General features: G+C 29.3%; 1 protein-coding gene across 2 annotated transcripts in view; it reads left to right on the top strand.

The window, feature by feature from the left end:
- The window catches only part of Su(dx) (WW domain containing E3 ubiquitin protein ligase suppressor of deltex), a 68,482-nt gene extending 55,422 nt beyond the window's left edge, over positions 1-13,060 (top strand). For both annotated transcript variants that reach the window (XM_075357230.1, XM_075357231.1), the window contains exons 13-16: positions 7,200-7,425; positions 10,599-10,695; positions 11,797-11,972; positions 12,100-13,060. In XM_075357230.1, the coding sequence (XP_075213345.1) occupies positions 7,200-7,425; positions 10,599-10,695; positions 11,797-11,969 (496 nt within the window). In that variant the 3' untranslated portion in view covers positions 11,970-11,972; positions 12,100-13,060. The remainder of the gene's footprint in view (positions 1-7,199; positions 7,426-10,598; positions 10,696-11,796; positions 11,973-12,099) is intronic.
- Positions 13,061-20,751: the final 7,691 nt, after the last annotated feature.

Here is a 20,751-nt window from a genome sequence, read left to right as displayed (position 1 = left end):
CTGTTTACACTATTTACAAAGTATATTTACAGTTTTAGTAATTTACTTTTGTATGGTAATCTTCAAAACGAGTTTCTAGGTGCAAAGAGACTTGACATATTTTGCACCGGTATATTGTTTCATTCAATCTTCCTTGAACAGTACACACTTTCCACCTTCTTGATGGTTTTTCCTTGCTTGTAGATTATATTTTTTGATTAAAGTGATCCCAATTTTTTGTCTGAAAATGAAGTAGATTATCACCGAATGCTGATGGCTGGCCCCCAAGATTGCGTTCTGGTAACTGAACACTTTGCAAAATTTGTTCAGCTAAATAGGTCCTGAATTCAGACCAAAGAATTCATTGCTTATGTTTAGTTGTTCGTTTGGTAACCAAATTATATATTATATTTGTGTTGAAATATCAAAAAGATAGAGAAATATTTTTTTATATCCTTTCACCCTTTCACACACCTTCACATAACATGAAAAAACTCCTTGCCCTGTCCTGCTTATCAGCACGACACATATTTTTATTACACTCAACCACTACATTAGGTCTTAATACTATTTTAGGGTTAAGCTTCTTTTTTTCTCTTTGAGGAATAAACTCCCTGGTACTCTACATGGGCATGAAGTGTGGATAACATTGTTACCATCTTCTGGTCTTGCCACTTCACACACAACAAATTTTTGCAGGAAGAAAATGACAGTTCACCTTTCTTTAATTTTATTTTCTTCAAACCTTTAAGGGTGTTTTTCCTTCTAATTTGTAAGGTTCTCAGAGTATAAGTACCTCTATTGAGAACCATTCTATATAATTTCAGTGAACTGTACTAGCTATCTATGTTCAGAACACGGTCTTTGTGAAGTAATCATCACACAACTCTAAAAAATCTTCGCTAACTAAATTTTCTGTAGTTTCAGATCCTATGGCCTTAACAGTTTAGATTTTAAAATTATAACAGTAGCTGTGACAAATCGCAGGCTACTGTAAATCTTAATCTCAAATCTTGCTCTCTTTTTAGGATTGAACTGTATAAGTTTCAAGGAAAGTCTTCCTGGAAAGAGCATCAAACTTTCCTCAATGGAAACATGTTCCCTGGTATGAAAATTAAAAAAAAATTGATTAAATAAATCAATTACACTACTTATTTTGCTCATTTCGTCATTTTCATCTAAGGATGATGAAAAATGAAGTAAATGAGAAATCATTTTGAAACTGTCACAGGCCATTGTTTCTTCAAAAATAGGAGAGTAAAAATGTTTTGTAAATCAGCATTTAATGATGCTATCTTTAGGATTCTGTTTCTTAATAATTACCACAAAAACTTCACTTCAAGACATCATAATTTAACAAACAACACAATCGAGTTTGGAAATAGCAATCAAAACCATCTCAATAATAGTTGATTATTGATGTGAAAATTGATAGTACAATTTCAAAGAGATTCGAAAGGTCATATAAGGTTGTAATGTGGCACACCAAGTGCATTCTGTTGATAGAAATGTGAAAAAAATAGGTTATTGTTGAGGACGGGCAGTGCTTGTCTTTTTAGACATATGCTAGTGACATTGACTGATGGGCGCTGCCTGACTTTCATCGGGAATTGCTTAAGAGAGTTGCTTGTTTTGATCTTTTAATATGTAAAAAGTAGCATTTCACCTAATGACTATTATGTAATTCTGTGATTGTTTTTAAATTTTAAAAATTTTGTATTGTTATTTTTATAATAAAATTAAAAAAAAAAAGTTAAAATAACTCTGAAGGATAAAATTATATAATTAAAAGCAATCTGAATTGGATAATACGCAAATACAGTTTGTTTGAATTTTTGCCTTATCTAGGTGATATGGATCACTAGCAAACCAGATATGGTGATCCGTGTCAGCTGAAATCTTTAAATGTTATTTAAAACAGATTATTAATGTAACCTTTTAGTATAGACCAGACAAATATGTGTGTGCAGTTTAGTAATCTCTAAAGACCTATTTGATATTAGGTATGTTTGTTTGTCGTGGATATGACAGTAATCATCTGTTACAAGCTGATGGTTGTTTGTCATTTATACAGTCATTTTGTCCTGGAAATTGAAGGTGCCAAGTAATGTAAAATACAAATGTCCAGAGCCGTGTTCAATAAACAGTAACTGTAGATACTCTTAACAGTAAAGTTAAGAGTTAGATGTAATAAATGAACTTCCCCTTAATTTACCTGTAACACTGACAATGACCAGATCAGTCAATGGCATTTAAAAAAAATAATTTAAAATTATAAAAAAGTAAGCCTATATATTGAGGAGGAAATTATATCCATTTAAAATTATATTATTAATGTTTGAATTTAATGTGAGAGTTGAAAAAAAATAAAAGTTTAATTGATAGTAAGGGAAAACCTCAAAAGCGCTATTAAAAAGTAATAAGCATAAGGTAAGAAGAGTACAGAACTAAGTTCTGTACTCTTGGTGGTAAACTGTTATTATTTTTGTCTTTAAGATATTAATACAGAGGTAAATATGGACAAATGTAATAATAAAAGAATTGTTTTTGCTAAGTTATTTAACATTTTTTAAATACATATATAATTTTCTTTATAATTGTATAAAATTTAAATAAGGCAATGGAAATATTAATTAAATAATTTTATTATTATAAATGCATTCATACATATTAACTGACAGTAAAACAGGAGTAGATTTTCAATAAGACTTGTACATTATAATTTTTAAAAATTGCATATTCAAGCTTTACTGTTCACCAAGTGTGCTGATTTTGATGGCTCTTTATTTTGTAGTTCTTGTTAGTAAATGAAAGTATTTTTAAGCAAAAAAATTATACTGTTTGGCTAGACAATTTGATGATATTTTTCTATTTTTTGTTATCCATTATTACTTATATTAATGAAAACATAATAGATAAGTCTATAATCCAGAGAGCTTTAGTTCATTCAGTCTTAGCTTATTAGCAGTCTTCTGTAGTTTTTCTACATTCTAGAGACTTAGTAAATGATTTATAGCAGTGTTGTTATATATTTTTTTGTATTCCTTATTTTTATCAAGTTTGTTGCTAGCTGCTTTTCTCTTTCTTAATGGTGGATTTGTGGGTGCTTCCAAATATAAGAATAAAAAAAGAAACTAAAATAAGTTTTTTAAAAAGACAGAGAAACCACCTTAAAACTACTAGATTAGTAAAAATAATACTTAATTAATTAGATAAATAATGATGTTACTTTAGTAATGACTTTACTTTTGATTTAGATGACTTCCAAAAGGAAGTCATCTAAATCAAGAGAAAGTTAGTGATGCATTCATTATCTGTATTTCTGACTTGGATTCATATTTAAAAGGTTAAGACTTAAAGAATGTAAGAGTATAACTTTTTTACATTTTAGAAATCTTAAATGATTTTTAAAAATACTGTAAAATTTATAATCAAAAAGTAATAATACATTAAGCTCTTTTTATTATATAAATTACTATAGAAAACTGACCATTTAATAAACATTTTTAAAAAAATCACTGTGCAATTAGAGATTGTGAATGTAGGTGTAGAAAAACTAAATCGAATTAGAATAGAATTTGCTTACTTGATTAAATACTTTGCATTTAGACATCTAATAGTATTCCCTTCCATGCCCCCGCAGTAATTATCAAATACTACTTTTAATATATTCTTCATTTGGTTTTATTAAAGATATTTTCAGTTTTTCTTTCAAGGAAGATTATACATATTGGAATTTTAGTTGTTTAAGGTTTTATTTAAGGTCATATACACCTTGCAGTTGCATGGCCTCAGTTAAATCATCAGCACCAGTTTGTAAGTCATCTACATAGAAGTCACGACGTATCACTTCAGAAGCCTTAGGAAATTGTTTTGAGTTTTCGTTGGCCAGTTGTATAATGCATCTTGTGGCGAGAAATGGCGCGGATGCTGTTCGATATGTTATTGTTTTTAGTTGGTAATGGCCAATTTCTTCCTCACTAGAATTTCGCCACATAATCCTTCGAAGATCATAATCCCTTGGATCAACCAGTACCTGTCTATACATTTTTGCAATGTCGGCGGTCATAGCGTATACATGTGTTCTAAAGCATAATACTATCGATATTAAGTCTTGCTGCATAGTCGGACCTACCATGAGCGTGTCGTTAAGGGATATTCCATTGTCACCCTTAGCTGAGGCATCGAATACGACTCGTAGTTTGGTGGTACTACTGGTTTGTTTGAATACTGCGTGATGTGGTAGACAGTATGGTCTCTCAAAGGTATCATTGCATGTCAAAGCATCGTTTCTTGTTGCTTGTTCAATTACCTGCATGTGATCGAGTTCAAGATATTCCTTCATAAAATTGCCATAGTCCTCTTTAAGATTAGTGACTTTTTTTAATTTCCTCTCTAATAACAAGAATCTGCGATGCGCATTGTCGAAAGAATCGCCAAGGGGTGTATGGTTTTGTCGTCTGGGTAATCTAACAATGAATCTGCCATCTTGATTTTGCTTGAGGTTTTCCAGAAAATGTTGTTTGCACATCCTTTCTTCTTTGGTGCGAGGAGTAGTAGTTTTAATCTCCTCCAGTTCCCAAAATTGTTTTAACTGATTATGAATATTTAGTTCTGAATTAATAAATAGTGACGTTATTTTAGGCGGGTTTTCAATTTCATCTGTTAATGGTAATCTACTTGCGACTATCCAACCTAATGTCGTTTCTTGAATGACTGGGAAGTTCTCAGTTTTCTTTATTCGACCTTTCTTCATTAAATGTAAATACAATTCAGATCCTATCAATATGTCTATATTAATATGTCTATATTACCGGGTGTGTTAAAATGATAATCCGCAAGTTTTACGAATTTTGGAAGGTTCCACGTACTCGTATTGATGGGTTCGGAGGGTACAGAACTTGTAATGCCAGTTAATAAAAAACATTTAATTGTAGTAGCATATTCTTGATAATTTGAATGTAACTGAATGGTAACACTGTATTTTACGGTGGCTGAAATGTTATTTATTCCATGAATTTGTAGATTTGCCCATTCACGCTTTAATTTTAAACTCTGAACCGTGTCTTCAGTAATGAAGTTAGCTTGCGAGCCTGCATCAAGCTACACCCTGCAAGGCTGTAGCGTTTGTTTGTGAATCCTTGACACCAACTATAGCAGTGGCTAGTAAAACTCGTGTCGTGCTCTGAATCTTTAAACTGCAATAGTTACTGCATATGTTTGGGTCAACCTGAGCTATCCCTTTAACTGTGTCTTCTGTTTTATCCTTAGAAATAGTGTTAGATTCCTTAACTTGGGAGAATGCATTGTCGTGCAAGATTGAATGATGTTTACCCTTACAGTATTTACAATAATGATAATTATAACATTCTACAATAGTAACCACAATGTCAATTGTGGTTACTATTAAGACAGTTAAAACATAATCTGTGCTTTTTGACGAATGATATTCTACCATTTACTGGCAACTTAAGAAAATTCATACATTTGTAGAGTAAATGAGGTTGCTTACAGTAAGGACATTCAGAGTTTGCTATACTAAATGCATGAGCATGAATTTTCTTGGAAGACTTAAAGTGTGTCGTGCAATGCGAATCTACCGAATGTTTATGAGAATTGTTGCCTTGGGACTCTGAAACAGAACATTCTAAGATTTATCTGCGCCTTTCTAGGAAACTGATAAACTGATCGATATCCGGGAAGGTATCAGTCGATATGGTGGATTCCCAGCCCCGTATAGTTGCTTGGTTTAAGCGCTGGACAAATAATTGGGTTAAAACCAATTCTGCATAATTAGTCTCGAGTTTTAATGCCTTTAACGCATTTATATTACTCGATATTGTATCAATAAAATTAGATATGCCAGATGCAGATTCCTTTGGAATACTCTGAACATTATTTCACGAGCATGTTTTGAAGCTATGAGTCGCTTGTTGGCAAACCTAGTTTCGAGTAATTTCCAGGCGACTGTATAATTATCAGCTGTGACTGTTAAGTTTTTGATTATTTGTAGAGCGGAATCAGTTAACGATGATGTTAAGTAATGAAATTTTTTAAATACCGTTAAATTTTCGTTGTCATGAACTACTGCACAGAAAAATTCACTAAACGTTAACCATTCTTCATAAAAACCATTAAATTTCGGCAAATCTATTTTTGGTAGAATAATAGATTTATATTTTTTATGATTGCTGCAGTTAGAATTTAAGATTTTTTGTAACTTTGATTTAAGAATAAGAAATATTTCTTCCACATCATCATATTTTTGCCAAGTTGTTTCTAAATGATCCAGTTTGACCTTTACTAAACAAAGATCTGGTTTCTCTGACTCTAAAGACTCTACAAATGTTTTTATGCGTGTAATAGTGCATTTAAATGTACCTAGTTTACGCCGGTTTTGATTCATTTGAGTTTCTAAATCTGTTGTAGACATCTTATTACGTAGATTTGGTAGTTAGGTAATTTGTAATTTAAGTAGTATAAACAGGCTTAACAAATTAACAATATTGTAATAAAAGTGACAGTCAGCTTACCAGTAACACCTCGTAATATTCGTATATTTTTATAAAAATACAGCATTCAGATCATTGATTTATAAGTCCTAATTCATAGCCATTGTTCCATCATTGTTGAATCGTATTTTCACTGATAAATATCTGGGTCGGCGGACCAATATGTATTGTATTGATAATTGAAATTTAATTTGATATGATTAATGGACTGTAGAATAAACACTGATTTGAACATAACAATTTTATTAACAAGAAATGATACTAACACTTTTAACAAAAGAATATTGATACATAATAGTTGGTGACTTGGCCATGTTGTGTATTGCTCTCTTAGTGCACTAACAATTAATGAATAAAATTAGGAAGAAAAACATTATGTAAAAAAAAAAGAAGTAAACTAATATTTCAACATATGTAAAAAAGAAGTAAAACTAATATTTTGTATCACATGGTGTACGAGACAGTAGCGTTACTTGAATAGTTCGATCTTATGCAAGCGACGCAACAGTTACTGTGATTCTCTTGTTTTTAAATTTTTTTTAATGATGGCTGAGATTATTGAATGTAAACAATTTGTTGAAGATGTATAATTTCATCTACTTGAAGCGGTAATATTGAATTTAGAGGATGTGTACTAAAGCAGTTTGTAAATTATTAATTTATTTTCAATTAAATATTTTTTTAATAATTTGTTTTATGTTACTTTAGGTTGATGACTGAATGGAGAATGACCAGAGGAATTGAAGAACAAACAAAATCATTTTTAGACGGGTTTAATGAAGTAGTTCCCCTTGAATGGCTTAAATATTTTGATGAAAGGGAATTAGAATTAATGCTTTGTGGTATGCAAGAGATTGATGTTGACGATTGGCAACGAAACACTATTTATAGGCATTATACTAGAAATAGTAAACAAGTAATATGGTTTTGGCAGGTAATTATATCTTGTAATTAATATTACTAATAATATCCTAAAGAAAATTTTACAAAGTTTCTTGAAGAATTGTATCTATTATTGTCTTCACAGAATTTCTATGTATTCGACTTTGAAGATTTATGGAAAACAAACTAGTTACCTGCCTTTGAAATAGGTCGTATAAAAATTTATATAACATTACTTTGTGTTTGATGATGTTAAATTTTAACTTTTTGCTGTTTTAAGAGAGTATGTTTTTGTTGCGAGAATGGAAAGGCATTTTTTTTTTAGCATTGTCAGTGGCTTGAATTTGATTGCTTGTCTTGTCATTAAAGCGCTACAAACCCATTCCACTCAATTGTTTATACACGGTTAGTTAACCTTGTAGTAGCATTCTATTAACTGTGTACGTTTAACTTTTTATGAGTTATTGTAAACCATTTTATCTTTGTAACAGTAAATATATATGTATGTTGTATGGTACATATGCGTCTACTAGGAATAAGGCCTTATTCCTAGTAGACCCTTGGCATAAATTGATTATGAAATCTCTTCGGTAGCAAGTACCTGCATCAATAAACAATGTTAATATAAAAAAGTATAATCTAAAAAGAAGGATGATCTCTTGTCACAAAGCAAAATCCAACTTCTTTAACCATTCTTGCCCTGTCTCATTCACACTGTTCAAACCAGCCAGTCCCCCAGAAGATGCATGCAAAGAGTAATCATTAACTTTGTGTTCCAAAGTTAAGTATTAGCTTCGCAATTACGTGACTGATCACACATCAGTTCCCATTTAAACTTCCAAGAACTACATCTGCCCTTTCCAGTAAGGATGTGATTCAAGACAGTCTATTCATTTTGAGGGAGGTTCATTCCACCTATTTCATTCATCGGGTCAGAAACTAAAAAATTATTCCGTCCATATCCCAGGATGTCCAGCTGGTTTTAGGCAAAATATCTTTCTGGGAAGCTGACCTGAAGGGTGGGTTTCTTGACCTGAGTTCCCCTTCTCAGAGAGGAATGTCCTGCAACATCTGATTTTGTTGTACTGTTTGAACAGTGCCTCATTATTCTGAATTTCAGGGTTGCTATGTTACACAGCACTGGAAGCCATGGGAGAGATGTTGACATGAAGGTGCCGCTAATTGTACTCATAACCCTGTTGAGCTGGATGTTGACCTCTCTAACAGGAGCACAATTTAGCCACGTAGGTTACAGTACCCGGTGCAGAAATAAACCAAGGACAAAACTGTGATATGCAGGATTTTGGTGTTGGCTTCCCAAATTCAGTGAGATGCTGTACAATATTGTTCGTGGGTTTTACCTTTGCTACAGTTTTTTTAAGGTTGCCTTGGGAAGTTTAGAGAGCGATCTAGAGTTACTCCCAGATACTTCTTTGGGTGTTTTGTTTAAGTCTTACACCATCATTACAGACATTAAGTTTATAACTGGTTAGTTGATTTCTCAAATGAAAGACCAATTCCATCTTTGTGGGTCGGGTTTGAGCTTCCAGGTTCTAAAATAGTTTTAAGGGCAGTAAGATTGTTGGTGGGTGTGACTTGAATTTGTTGAAAATTATAGAGTTTATAATCTAAAGCAATATCATGAGCATATAAAAACTTCCTGCATCGGTTTATGGAGAGGTCAGCCATATAAATGTTGAACAAAAGGGTTGCAAGAACAGACCTCTTGGGAAGATCATCATTGAGGTGTCTAAACAATCTCCCCTTATGACCCAGGGAGACCTTTTGTCAAAAGCAGCCTGTTTTTTAGCATAGAGTTTAGAAGTTGTAGAAGGAAGGAATATGGAATATGATAGAATTTAACCAAGTGGCCTGTTCTCCAGACTGCTTCTTAAGCTGCCATGAGATCAGTGAACACTGCTGAGTTTTCTTCTTGGTGTCAAACCCACTCTCAATAAAAGACATGAGTCAAAACTTGGTCACAGCAATTTGTTCCAGGCCTAAAGCCAGCTTGTTCAGTGGGAATACCACTGGTGTCTAGAACAGGTGAAATTCTTTTCTACAGCATACTCTCAAGCAACTTTCAAACACTTATGAAGGCTATTGAACAATAACTTTCCATATGCTCTGGTTCTTTACCTCGTTTCAAAACAGCTACTATCTTAGATGTTTAAAAGTCGTAGGCATACCATTACCTGTAGCAGCCAAACATGTTTCATTTTAGATTATTTTTTTTTAGTTTTCTGATACATACCAGTCTTAAGACTAAGTGTAATCTGGATGATTATTGTTGAAAAATAATCATAAATATGTGAAATTATTAATAAAATTATGATTTGGTGAATCGAGTAGCAATAAATTAGTCATGTGGTGTGAACAGTTTCAATAAATGCATTCAGTAGCAAAGTAAAATATTCTTTATAAAACAATTATGATCATGTCTTATCAATTATAATTAAATTACTGAGATTTTCGGTAGACTAAAAAATAAATTGATGTATTAAATTTTATACCACTGTATACTTTATACTTGTACTGAAAAATTAAAATCATTTGTTATTATGGTGCATCAGAAGAGGAGCAAAATGAAAAAAAAATAAAAAAATAATTTTAAAGATCTATATTTTAAAAGAGCAAGTCATCTAGTAAACCAGAAAAATTTTATTTTCTGAACATATTCTAGCTTCATATAGTTGAGTTTTGATGGGTTACTTGGTTTCAGTTTACATTAAAAATTGGTTATACGTTAAATTCGTATTCAATTTCAGTTTTATTGAAATTGCATAGTCATTGTGAAACATTTTATAATATATTAATAATAAAATTTAAGTTATTTATTCCATCAGAATAAAGGCACATAAATAAATTTTATGAAAAAAGCATTGAAATGAAAAAAAAATAAATATAGATTAAAATTTTAAATAATTAAAAATTTAAAAATATTTAAATCTTTGTTTAAAAGCATTTAAACATAATTGTTTACAGAATTTTTCAAATGTTTTTGGAAAAATTAAAAAATTTTATGTTGTCTCTAGCCATGATTTTGAAAAGTCTAGCAAATAGATTGTTAAATAGCAAATTTAATGTTGGCAAGTTGGCTCTCCATCTTATTGTTCCAGTTCTACTTTAGATGAGATAGTTCTTATTATTAATGTTTTATTATCAGTTGTTTTCTTAATCAAATCATGTTAAATAATTGTGCAATAAAAAAAAAAATTTTTACAGTTTGTAAGGCAGACTGATTCAGAAAAGCGAGCAAGACTTCTACAATTTGTTACAGGAACCTGTAGAGTTCCAGTTGGTGGTTTTGCAGAGTTAATGGGTTAGTATTATAATTTTAGTATTTTTGTTAGTTGCTTTATGTTTAATGTACCGATAGAATTATGAATATGAAGAAGAATTTAGCATAAATTTGAATCCTTCTCATAACATATTAATATAGGGTAAATAAAATTTTCTCTTCAAATTGAAAAAAAAAAACTTAATTTTAATACTGAAAACTTAATTCAAGTTACTAGCTTCTGTAAAATTGATAGATTAATTCAAAATTTATGATTAAACAACGATTCTAGAAGACATATTATTACTTTTTCATTGTGTTCTTTGCTAATACTAGAAGAAATTTAAGTCTAAACAAGGGAATTTAGAAATTTCAAAATAATTGTTATAAGATACTTAACAGCTATCTTGAAGAAAAATCTGTACTTCACCTGGCAGAAATTATCTGGAATATGCTAGCATTTTCTGGAAATTATTCAAATTAAATAATTGAGATTCTAGAATTATTTTCTGTCATGGACGGGTAGAAGTTGAAATTAGATGCTGAAAGCTTGTGAGTAAGTCTAATTTACGCCAACACTTGTATTACTGTTTCTGACTGACTTTCAAATTACACTAGTTTCTCTGTGCAAGTTGTTTTTTATTATGGTCTTAAATCGATTATTACACCAAGTACAGCCTCTGTTTGTGGTATTAATTAGCATAAATAGTTCTGATCTGAATCTCTTGAATTTAAAAAAATAACTCTGGTAGTGCACATGTGAGTATGTTGCTTCAGTGTTTTTTGAGTTTATGTTTCTTTTTAATTTGATAAGTACATCTAGTACTTTCCATTTGGACTTTTCTGAGTGATAACAAAAAAAGTATTCCTTTAACCTTCCACAGTCAACGGAAGAAATACCCAAGATTACATTTGCAGGTATAGTAAATATGAAGATTCGGTCTTGCCTGCTGATGTTTTGACAATGAATACATTAAAAATTTAATAGCAGTTAATTATTCATTCATTTATCTCTGTGTAGTGAATTTTATTTTTTTATATGGTAATTTTTCTTAGGAATGGTTTCTTAGGAATGGTTTTTTTAGGATTATCTTCTGCGTAATCTATATTTGATTTTTATTTATATAATATTTTTTTTTATAGGAAGCAATGGTCCACAAAGGTTTTGTATAGAGAAAGTTGGAAAAGAAACATGGTTGCCACGTTCACATACTTGTTTCAACCGGTTAGATTTACCACCTTATAAAAGCTATGATCAGATGGTAGAAAAACTTAATTACGCTATTGAAGAAACTGAGGGATTTGGTCAGGAATGAAAAGTAAGAAATGTTTTTAATTATCGGAAAATAAATAAGTTGTATTATGAATTTATCTATAAAAGTGATGAAATTATTAATTCTAAGTTGTTTTAAAGTTTAGTTAACTAATTGTGGTATTTTTTTCCAGGAAAATGCTCGTCTACTGCTTTCTTGAATTTGTTGGGAGTTATGCAATTTACTCAAACTGCACTTTTGTCATTAAAATTTACTGCATAAAAGAGTAACAGCTTTATAAACAATGCAGTTAACAATGTAGCTTTTTTATTTTAATAATTCATGTTTCACATTGAAAATTTTATAAAAAAAATTTTATCGATAAGTATTTTACTATTATAAAATATGTTATTTTAATCAAAGTTTTTAGCTTTAACATATTTTGAACTCTTACTTATGATATTTAGCTTTAGTTTGTTGAGGGTTAGAATTTTTTCATTTATTTGTGTTACCATCATAATTTTTATATTAATAAATATTAGATCTCAGTATACTATATATTAAAAACCCATCTATTTTATCTCTTTTATTTTACAATGTGAAGCATCATTGTTATTGAACCCTGTATGCTGCCCCTATTAAGTATTTCTTGCAGTACCAATACTGAAATTGCATTTTTTGTAATCAAGGTGGGGGAAAAATGGTTTGAACAGCATAATAATGCGTGTTTCTTTTAATTTTGATAGAAAAAAAAATATGTACATTTGAACAAAGAAAAAAGAAATATTTATACATATACATTAAAGATTTTATTATTGTCGATTGTACAAATGTAAAAATAAATGTTAAAAAGTTAGAGTGACTTTTCGTATCAGGTTTTGTGAAGATATTCTATTGTTTATAGAATCCTAACTCCTGTATTACAGATATAAAATGTAAATACTATTGTATGAAATAAAGTATACAAACCATATATTATTAGACTTTGCAGCAGTAAAATATATATTTATAAGTGTATTATTTGTAGTGAAGAATACTTTTTTTATGAAGAGTTGTATATAATTTATATGATATTGTTAAAGTATGATTATTAGAAATTAAAAGATTTATAATAAAATTTTGAAGTATAAATAAATAAATATTTTCAGCATGAACAGTATCTTTTTTTTTATGAGAAATTTTTGTAAGCTTTTGTCAGAAAAGGATATGAAAACAATTGGCTTCAGTAAAACAGTTCAGGAGATACTTAATGAAATAGATTTTTGAACAAAACAGGATATATTTTTTTTATTTTTATTTAAAGTAAAACATTCAAGTAATATAATATTAATAGTATTAATCAAAATATATACCTTTGTCCTTTTTTATCGGTCATTTTTTATTGCGTCACAAGAAGCCATATTTCATGAACTCAGTTTTTAAAATCATTTTTATTTTTATTAGTAACTTTTTTTCTAATTTTAATTATAAAATATTTACGATAGCAGTTTTTGTAATAATATTTTCAATTCTTTGTTTAGTTTATATTGTTTTATTTTTAATAAAAATACAATTAAATGTGTTTTAATTTTCTTGGATAGTTTTTATTTGCTGATAAGAAATTTTATAGTAAACGAAAAAAAAATGTACAAAGGATCATTGTAATACTTAGGATATAAATAATTCATTTTCATTTGTGGAAGGAGAATAATATGTTGATAATTTTATGTATAAAAAAATATGTGTGGTCTGTTCAAAAAGTAAAGTTATTAGTTGTTAGCTCCTTAAAAGTATGATTTAAAAAGGTTAGCTCACTGCTGTAAAAAATTCTAGAAGTCTTGATTTAGAATGGTATTCAGTGTTATGATATTATGTTCTCTCTGCTCAAATCACAACCCTTCAGTTGTGGCAATTTCATTTTGGAGAATAACTTGAAGTTATAGAGAGCTACATATTTGGAAAGTTATCATGATTTTTAGAAACTAACAAGTTAAAGGATTTCCTTTTACAGATAAAATTTTTTAGTCCTCTTAATTCCAAAATGACTTGAATTTTCATGAAATCTTTAATGAACTGATTCTGTCATTTTCTCTACATATATGGTGATTTGAAAAAAGAGGTAGATGCCATATACCTGTTTAAACTATAATTAAAAATATTTGGTATTCATTACGTTAATAATTTTATAAGCTGGGATATGCATTTACACATATATTTTATTGAGAAGGTAAATACATATAAAATAATAATTATGAAATAACATTATTTTAATATAGAAATGAAGCGTTTTGTGTAATTATAAACAATACTAATACATGTTGATGCGATATAATAACAGGATTAATGGGAGAAATACAGTGTCAAGCTGGGATCAAATTAAGTGATTAATAAAATTATTTTTAAAATAGGTATTGAATTAATTCTTGTTTGTTGTGCTTGAAAAATAATTGTAATACTTTTAAAAGATTGTATAATTTAAATTTACAATTTCATTAAAATAATAAAAATCACTTTAAATATCTTGTTATGAACATGAAGATTAACTTGAAGACATAATTTAGAAGATGAAAAAAAAAAATTTAAATAAATAATTTGAGGTTTGTATGAAAAAATGTAAAAGTTTTGTAGTAATGTATATTCAAAAGTAAAGTGGTTCACATTTTCTAATCTAAATGTTTTGAAAGAAAAATTTATTATGAAATTTAAAAAAAAAGATTTAAAACCTTTTTACTGTTCTGTGTGACAGAATATATGCTAATTTGAAAAAAAAGTTATATAAAAATATTCATTAACATCTAAATACCTTAGTAACATAGAACTTTAAATATTCTTTTCTATATAGAAATGACTTCTTTCCTCTCTTTTCCAAATAAGCTTGCATGATGGCTTGTTATTCATTAAAATTACATTAACATTTACAGAAATGTCTTTTTCATCGTATATTGCTTACAATGTCACGGTTTTGGCAACAAATTATTTACAAGGTGTTAGAGATTTTGTGAGATTTTCATGACTAAATGATTAAGTCATAATTCTCTTTCTGCTGTTAAAAGACATTCTTCCTTTCAGCTAAGTTACTGCAAAATTACAATATGATGCGTAGTTAAGATACAGACAAGAATTTATTTCTATAAATTTTATTTAGGTCATAGTATTATAATCTGTTGCATGTTTTTCGTAATGTAGTCTTCATTCCAACGCATTGCAATTCCCTTATACCATTATAGTAGTTTATTAATTCAAAATTGAAAATTCTCATGTCAAAGAATATCTTTTATTTGCTTCTCAACTGGCGCCATGTTGCTTCAATGACCTTGTTATTTAAACATTCTTTGCTCTTTTCAGATTCCTTTATCGGTTCAAGTAAATGATAAATGAAGCCTAGTCAGGTGTGTAATAGGCAAGGCAGAATATTTCATTTTAGTTGACAAGAGTGTTAGCATATTAGAAGAGCACCAATCTGATAACATATTCTTATTCTTCAAAATTTTGGCTTGAATTTTATGTTTGGAGCAGATTCCTAATTTCACTTTTTTTTACATTAGGGGCTGATAGTAGTGCAAATTAGTAGTATTTTTTTTTTTTTTTTAGAAAGAAATCCAGATAAATTAAGGCCTTTAATCCTATAAAATGTTCATCCTATGTTCACACCTGCTGAAAGTATTTTGCTTGTTATGAATGATGAATCACTGTGTTCCCACTACACATTTGCCTACTTAAATTCAGGGGTAAATGATGGATCAAAGACTTCAATAACATCTGAGTTCTGAAGTTTGTTAAACTAATGATGAGCATTTGTTATTATAAAATAATTTTCCTTGTGCTCTTGTAAGAAAGAGCTATAAATCTTCTGCACAATGTTGTGTACTTTTAATGTTTGTGTATAGCATTTTCTCTACATTTTCAATACTAATTATTAACTTTTTCATTAGTTTTGTTATATTTATTAACTAATGGATGTTTTGGTCCCCAAGCTTGAAATTCATTTTCCACCTTGTCATCCTGTATGAAATAGTTTTGTCAAATAATTGTAAAACAATCTTGATTGTGATTAACATTTATTTCCAAGTACAATTCTAATAAACATTTCAAAAATCCCGATCCCTTTAACCGAGAGAAATTTTGTGATTCATATATAAACACTATGTAAGATTTGGATCAGTTCAATTTGCAATTTGAATGGCTGAACACAGTGTGACTTACCATGATAACAGATGACCGTTGCAAGGAAGGGAACTAAATTCTCATTCATATTTGAACCTTTCTCAGAATTGCAAAATTAGAAAGATTTTTAATTAAAAGAACACAGTTTCTTAAATGCCTTTGCAGAAAGTTGTAGATGCTAGTGGCCCAGAAGAATTTATGTAATTCTTATTTATATAGAAAGTGATCTCATAAAAATTCTCCCTGCTTCAAAATTGTATGATCCAATTAGTATGCATTACTGAGAAATAAAGTAATTTATTTGTTGTTTGGCAACCCATTATTCTTATTCCAGATTTTGCTGATTCCAGCCACATTGAAAATGGAATTTGGTTTTGCGCATTTCATTGTGCATTTTTTCATAAGTTATAGAAATTAATTTAGCAGATGGTTATATTTCTGTTGACTTAGAACAATCATTCATTATTATTTATTAAATAATTTAGTTTGTTTTCTTCTGTTTATATCCTTTGTTTACTACTTTCCAAGTTATCTCCATGTTGATTATACAGTATCCTATTTTTATGTCTTGACATAGCCTAGTTATCATATCTTGTTTTTCTGCCTTTTTATGAAATAGGAATGTGGGAATCATCAAATGAGCATGTACGTACAGTAGTGAGAATCTATTCAAGCGGATAGAAAGCGAGTATCTGATTTGTTAATTTGAGGCTACCATTTGTAACTGCTGTGCATATACAAGATTATATTTTGACATCTAATAATAATTGCATTTATTTTGTATAATACTGTTTAGGTCTTCATATAAAGTTGTATGTTAATAAATTGTCATATTACGGGCTGGTCAAGTGTTCAACTCGTTGCAGATCACTTTTTGAACAGTTTTTAAGTCAAAGGTTTTGAGGTTTAAATCCTAGTAAAACTTATTTTTGTATGGATTTGAATAAGACAGGGCAGTAGATACTAGTGTATTTTGGTGGTTGGGGTTCAACTATTATGCACACATCTCATGAATGGTCAGCCTGAGTCTGCTAAAGACTACACTTCATTTACATATCCTCATCTCATTGGGGCATGGAGGGGTTGCTTATTGTTCACTAGTAGCTTCGTTCAACAGATTGCAATGAACACATTAGGATTATATAATAAAATAAAGTAAGTAATGCAGTAATTTATTCATTTAATAGTATAAAAGATGAATAATACAATTTTTGAAAAGATTAAAATTATTTGTATTTCTGTTTGTAAAATAATAAAAATTTATTTTAACAGTTTTAGTGCCATGCGTATAAAAAATATACAAGTAATATCTTAGTATTCTCTGCGTGAATAAAGTTTATATACACACTCGATAAATTTTGCTAGGCCATCTTAGAGTCTGAAAAAATATACCTCTGGCCCAGTTTTTCTTCAAAAATTGGCTTTGTTATTGAATATGAATAGCTTAATGTACTTAAGTTACATTTTAATCAGATATGTTGCAGTGTAATTATACGTATAAAATACATATATATGGTTTATGGAGAAGTGTTTACTGGAATTCTGTATAAAGATAACAATGAATGCATGAATCTAATAAGCTATATGGTTTTCTATTGAAATTCTAAATGATATTAACATCAGTACAGTGCCTTCTACCATAAAATAGCTCTTATTACATACACAAAAAGTAGAAAAAGTATTGACTTAACCTAAATTATTTTCCATTATTATTCTAACCTATACAACATAATGCTGCTGTACTCTAATTGTCTATTTTATATTATTTAGCTAATTTTTTCCACTATTTTCAAAAATAAGTTCACTTCTTTATAGATATATGAATTTTGAAAAATACTGCAAACATATAAATTTATTTTCACATATATATTTTTAATTTACCTGTGACGACTTTGTTGCAGCAGTTTTTCTATTAAATGGTTTTGAAAAAGTTGGGAACAACTTACACGTGCTCCCCATTTTGGGATTTGCACTAGTCCAAGATCAACTGGAATAACATTTACTGGTTCTTCTGTATTATTTTGAGGTCTGATTTCAAAAATGAGACGATTAGCCAAAATCCTTATAAACAATATCTATAAATATCTTTTAATTAATTTTAGAAAAATACGTTACATCAACTGTAGTTCAAACAAGTAATTCAAAAAGAATTTTCCAGTACTGTTAAACTCATCTTCTTTTTGCGAAAACATACGTTGCTAATCGATCTGCAACATCTGTAAATGATTTTGCTCCATTGTACTCGACAGTTGTTTTTTATAGTTCCTTGTTTTATCATATTTTCCTCCAATGATTTTGTTGATTCTGTGATTACAAATCATTTCTCCCTTCCTTAATTTTGGTGACATCACATTGGAAGGATTAGGTTTCTCCTTTTGTGGCACAAAATGAGATTGTTTTTCATTTAGTACGTGGGCAAGGCTTACACTTGTAGAATAATTGTCTGATGCCCAGAATATAGTATGACCCTTGTTACCAAATACAGCCAATTCTGTAACAACCTTTCAGAAACTGGTACTCCTGAATGTCTCTCTTTTACATAACATAATTTTAATTTCAATGTGTAACCTTTTAAGCGTAATTTGAATATTTTAAACCTGTGCTTATGAGCCTTTAAACTAGCTTGAATAATACTTTATAATGGTTCATTTCAAGGAAAAAAATAGAATAACAATCAGATATAGTGTGCCTACATTGCTTTAGTTGTCAAAACAACAGCTTTGTTAATACATGGAGGGAGGATAAGCTGGATTAAAATCAAATGGCAACATATCTTTAGTAAATGGTCTCCATGTTATTGGTGAGGTGCAAAGTGATTTGAACTGGCTTTGGCAACATTATTTTCTTCAGGTAGTTCACCTGAACTATTTTCTTCTAACAAATCATCTAAATTATTTCCTTCGAGTAAATTATCTAAATTATTTTCTTGAGGCAATTCATTTAAACTATTTTGTTTAATTATTTCAATTACATTACCTTGTGGTACAGGCAATTCAAACTGTTCAAAGATATCATAGTCGCTATCTGAATCGCTACTAGATTTACTTTAAGCATTGTTTACATCAAACATATGGTCATCAGAATCAAATAGATCAAAAATCTCACTGACGTCATTGTCATTAAGAACATACTTGATATCTTGAAGAGCCATTTCATATGAACATTAGTCAATTTTATGAAGCCAATTTACGTAAGCAGCAATCAAATTTATTACTGTGTGAAGACAACATATATAACCTACCGGTAAACATGTTAATGTAAAACTACTATCTCCCTCCAAAAGTCAGTCCTTTACGTGGCTGACTGGTCTATCAACATAATAAATTATATGACCCAAAGGCACATAAATATTGTCAGTCCAGACCTATACATTTACTCATTTAAGCTAGTATGCGCATTTGACTGATATCAGTCTTCTGAACATGGACACAACGCATAAGATAAAATGATACACACAATCTGTTGAGAAATTGTACTGTTAATATCATTAATGCGCATGACCGGGTGGAAAAAACTGTGAAAAGTAATATGAGCTATTTGTATAAAATGTTATTTAAAACTGGCTTTGAACATGTTAAAATTGTATGTTCAAAGCCAGTACATACATACGTCTGAAAAATTATTTCACATTTTTAATACATTTTATATTAACGTATATTTTCCGTAATATTACCAGTTTGTAATAACATTTTATTTATCAGTCGTGTGCTGTCATGGTTTTTATCATTTAAAACTTATTTATTATAATTATTTTATGTGAATTAGATTTTTTAATCGGAATAGTCTGAATATAAAGGAATGTGGAGGATAATGTTTATGATAAAATATGACTTTCTTTATAATTAATTATCTGTCAAATTTGTTGTTAGTTTTTATTGTTGGTTGTTGTAAGGTGCAGTTAAACTTTTTAATGAAATTTGTTTAAAGAAAATTAATTACATCAAAACAAAATTTATATTTAGTACGCTGTGTATTTACAAATTTTCTTGTGTACATTTTAAAAAGGAATTAAAATTTATTCAAATGTATTAAATTTGTGCTTAAAAATTTTGATAAATTACAATGAATTAGTGAAAATTTTTATGCAAAATACATTTGCTTTGAGTTTTATTTTGCATAGGTATATGCAATCTGTTCCTAGACTGTAATATTTGATAGACTTGAAGTCCAAATTGAAAAAAATATGTAAAGTAGAAGTATAAAAATATGTGCAAATGTGCATCTTAAAATTGTAACATATAAGTCATTTAAATGTACAGTAAGTATATAGTAAGTTTGTAATAATGTAGCTTAAATATATGATTAAGTGCATTTATCGATAGGTGCATTAAAGCAAAATAGATTGTGTTATTTTAATTTTTATTTTATAACCGAGACCAACTGGATTTACATCATGTAAAGCACCTGAAGAACCTTCAGAGAGAGTTGTGTTTTCTAAAAGTAATGACATTCATTATTTAACAGTTCCCTGTGCGAATATAGTAGAAGTGATATTTGATCTCTTGAATTATAACATCGCTTATATTTTTTGTGAGGGGCTTGGCATTTTGATGTCCAGTAATAGTATTACTGAACATGAAGAATTTAACCTTCTAGTATACCTAGGCAAAACGAGGACATTCTTTTGATATGATTTGCACCTTGTGGGAGTCTTTTCTGATAACTATAGTTGTGACAGTGACAGACAGAAAAAATTGGGTAG

Source organism: Lycorma delicatula, chromosome 2, assembly GCF_047948215.1.
Source record: "Lycorma delicatula isolate Av1 chromosome 2, ASM4794821v1, whole genome shotgun sequence".
NCBI lineage: Eukaryota > Metazoa > Arthropoda > Insecta > Hemiptera > Fulgoridae > Lycorma > Lycorma delicatula.
This window is presented reverse-complemented; position numbering and strand designations above follow the sequence as displayed.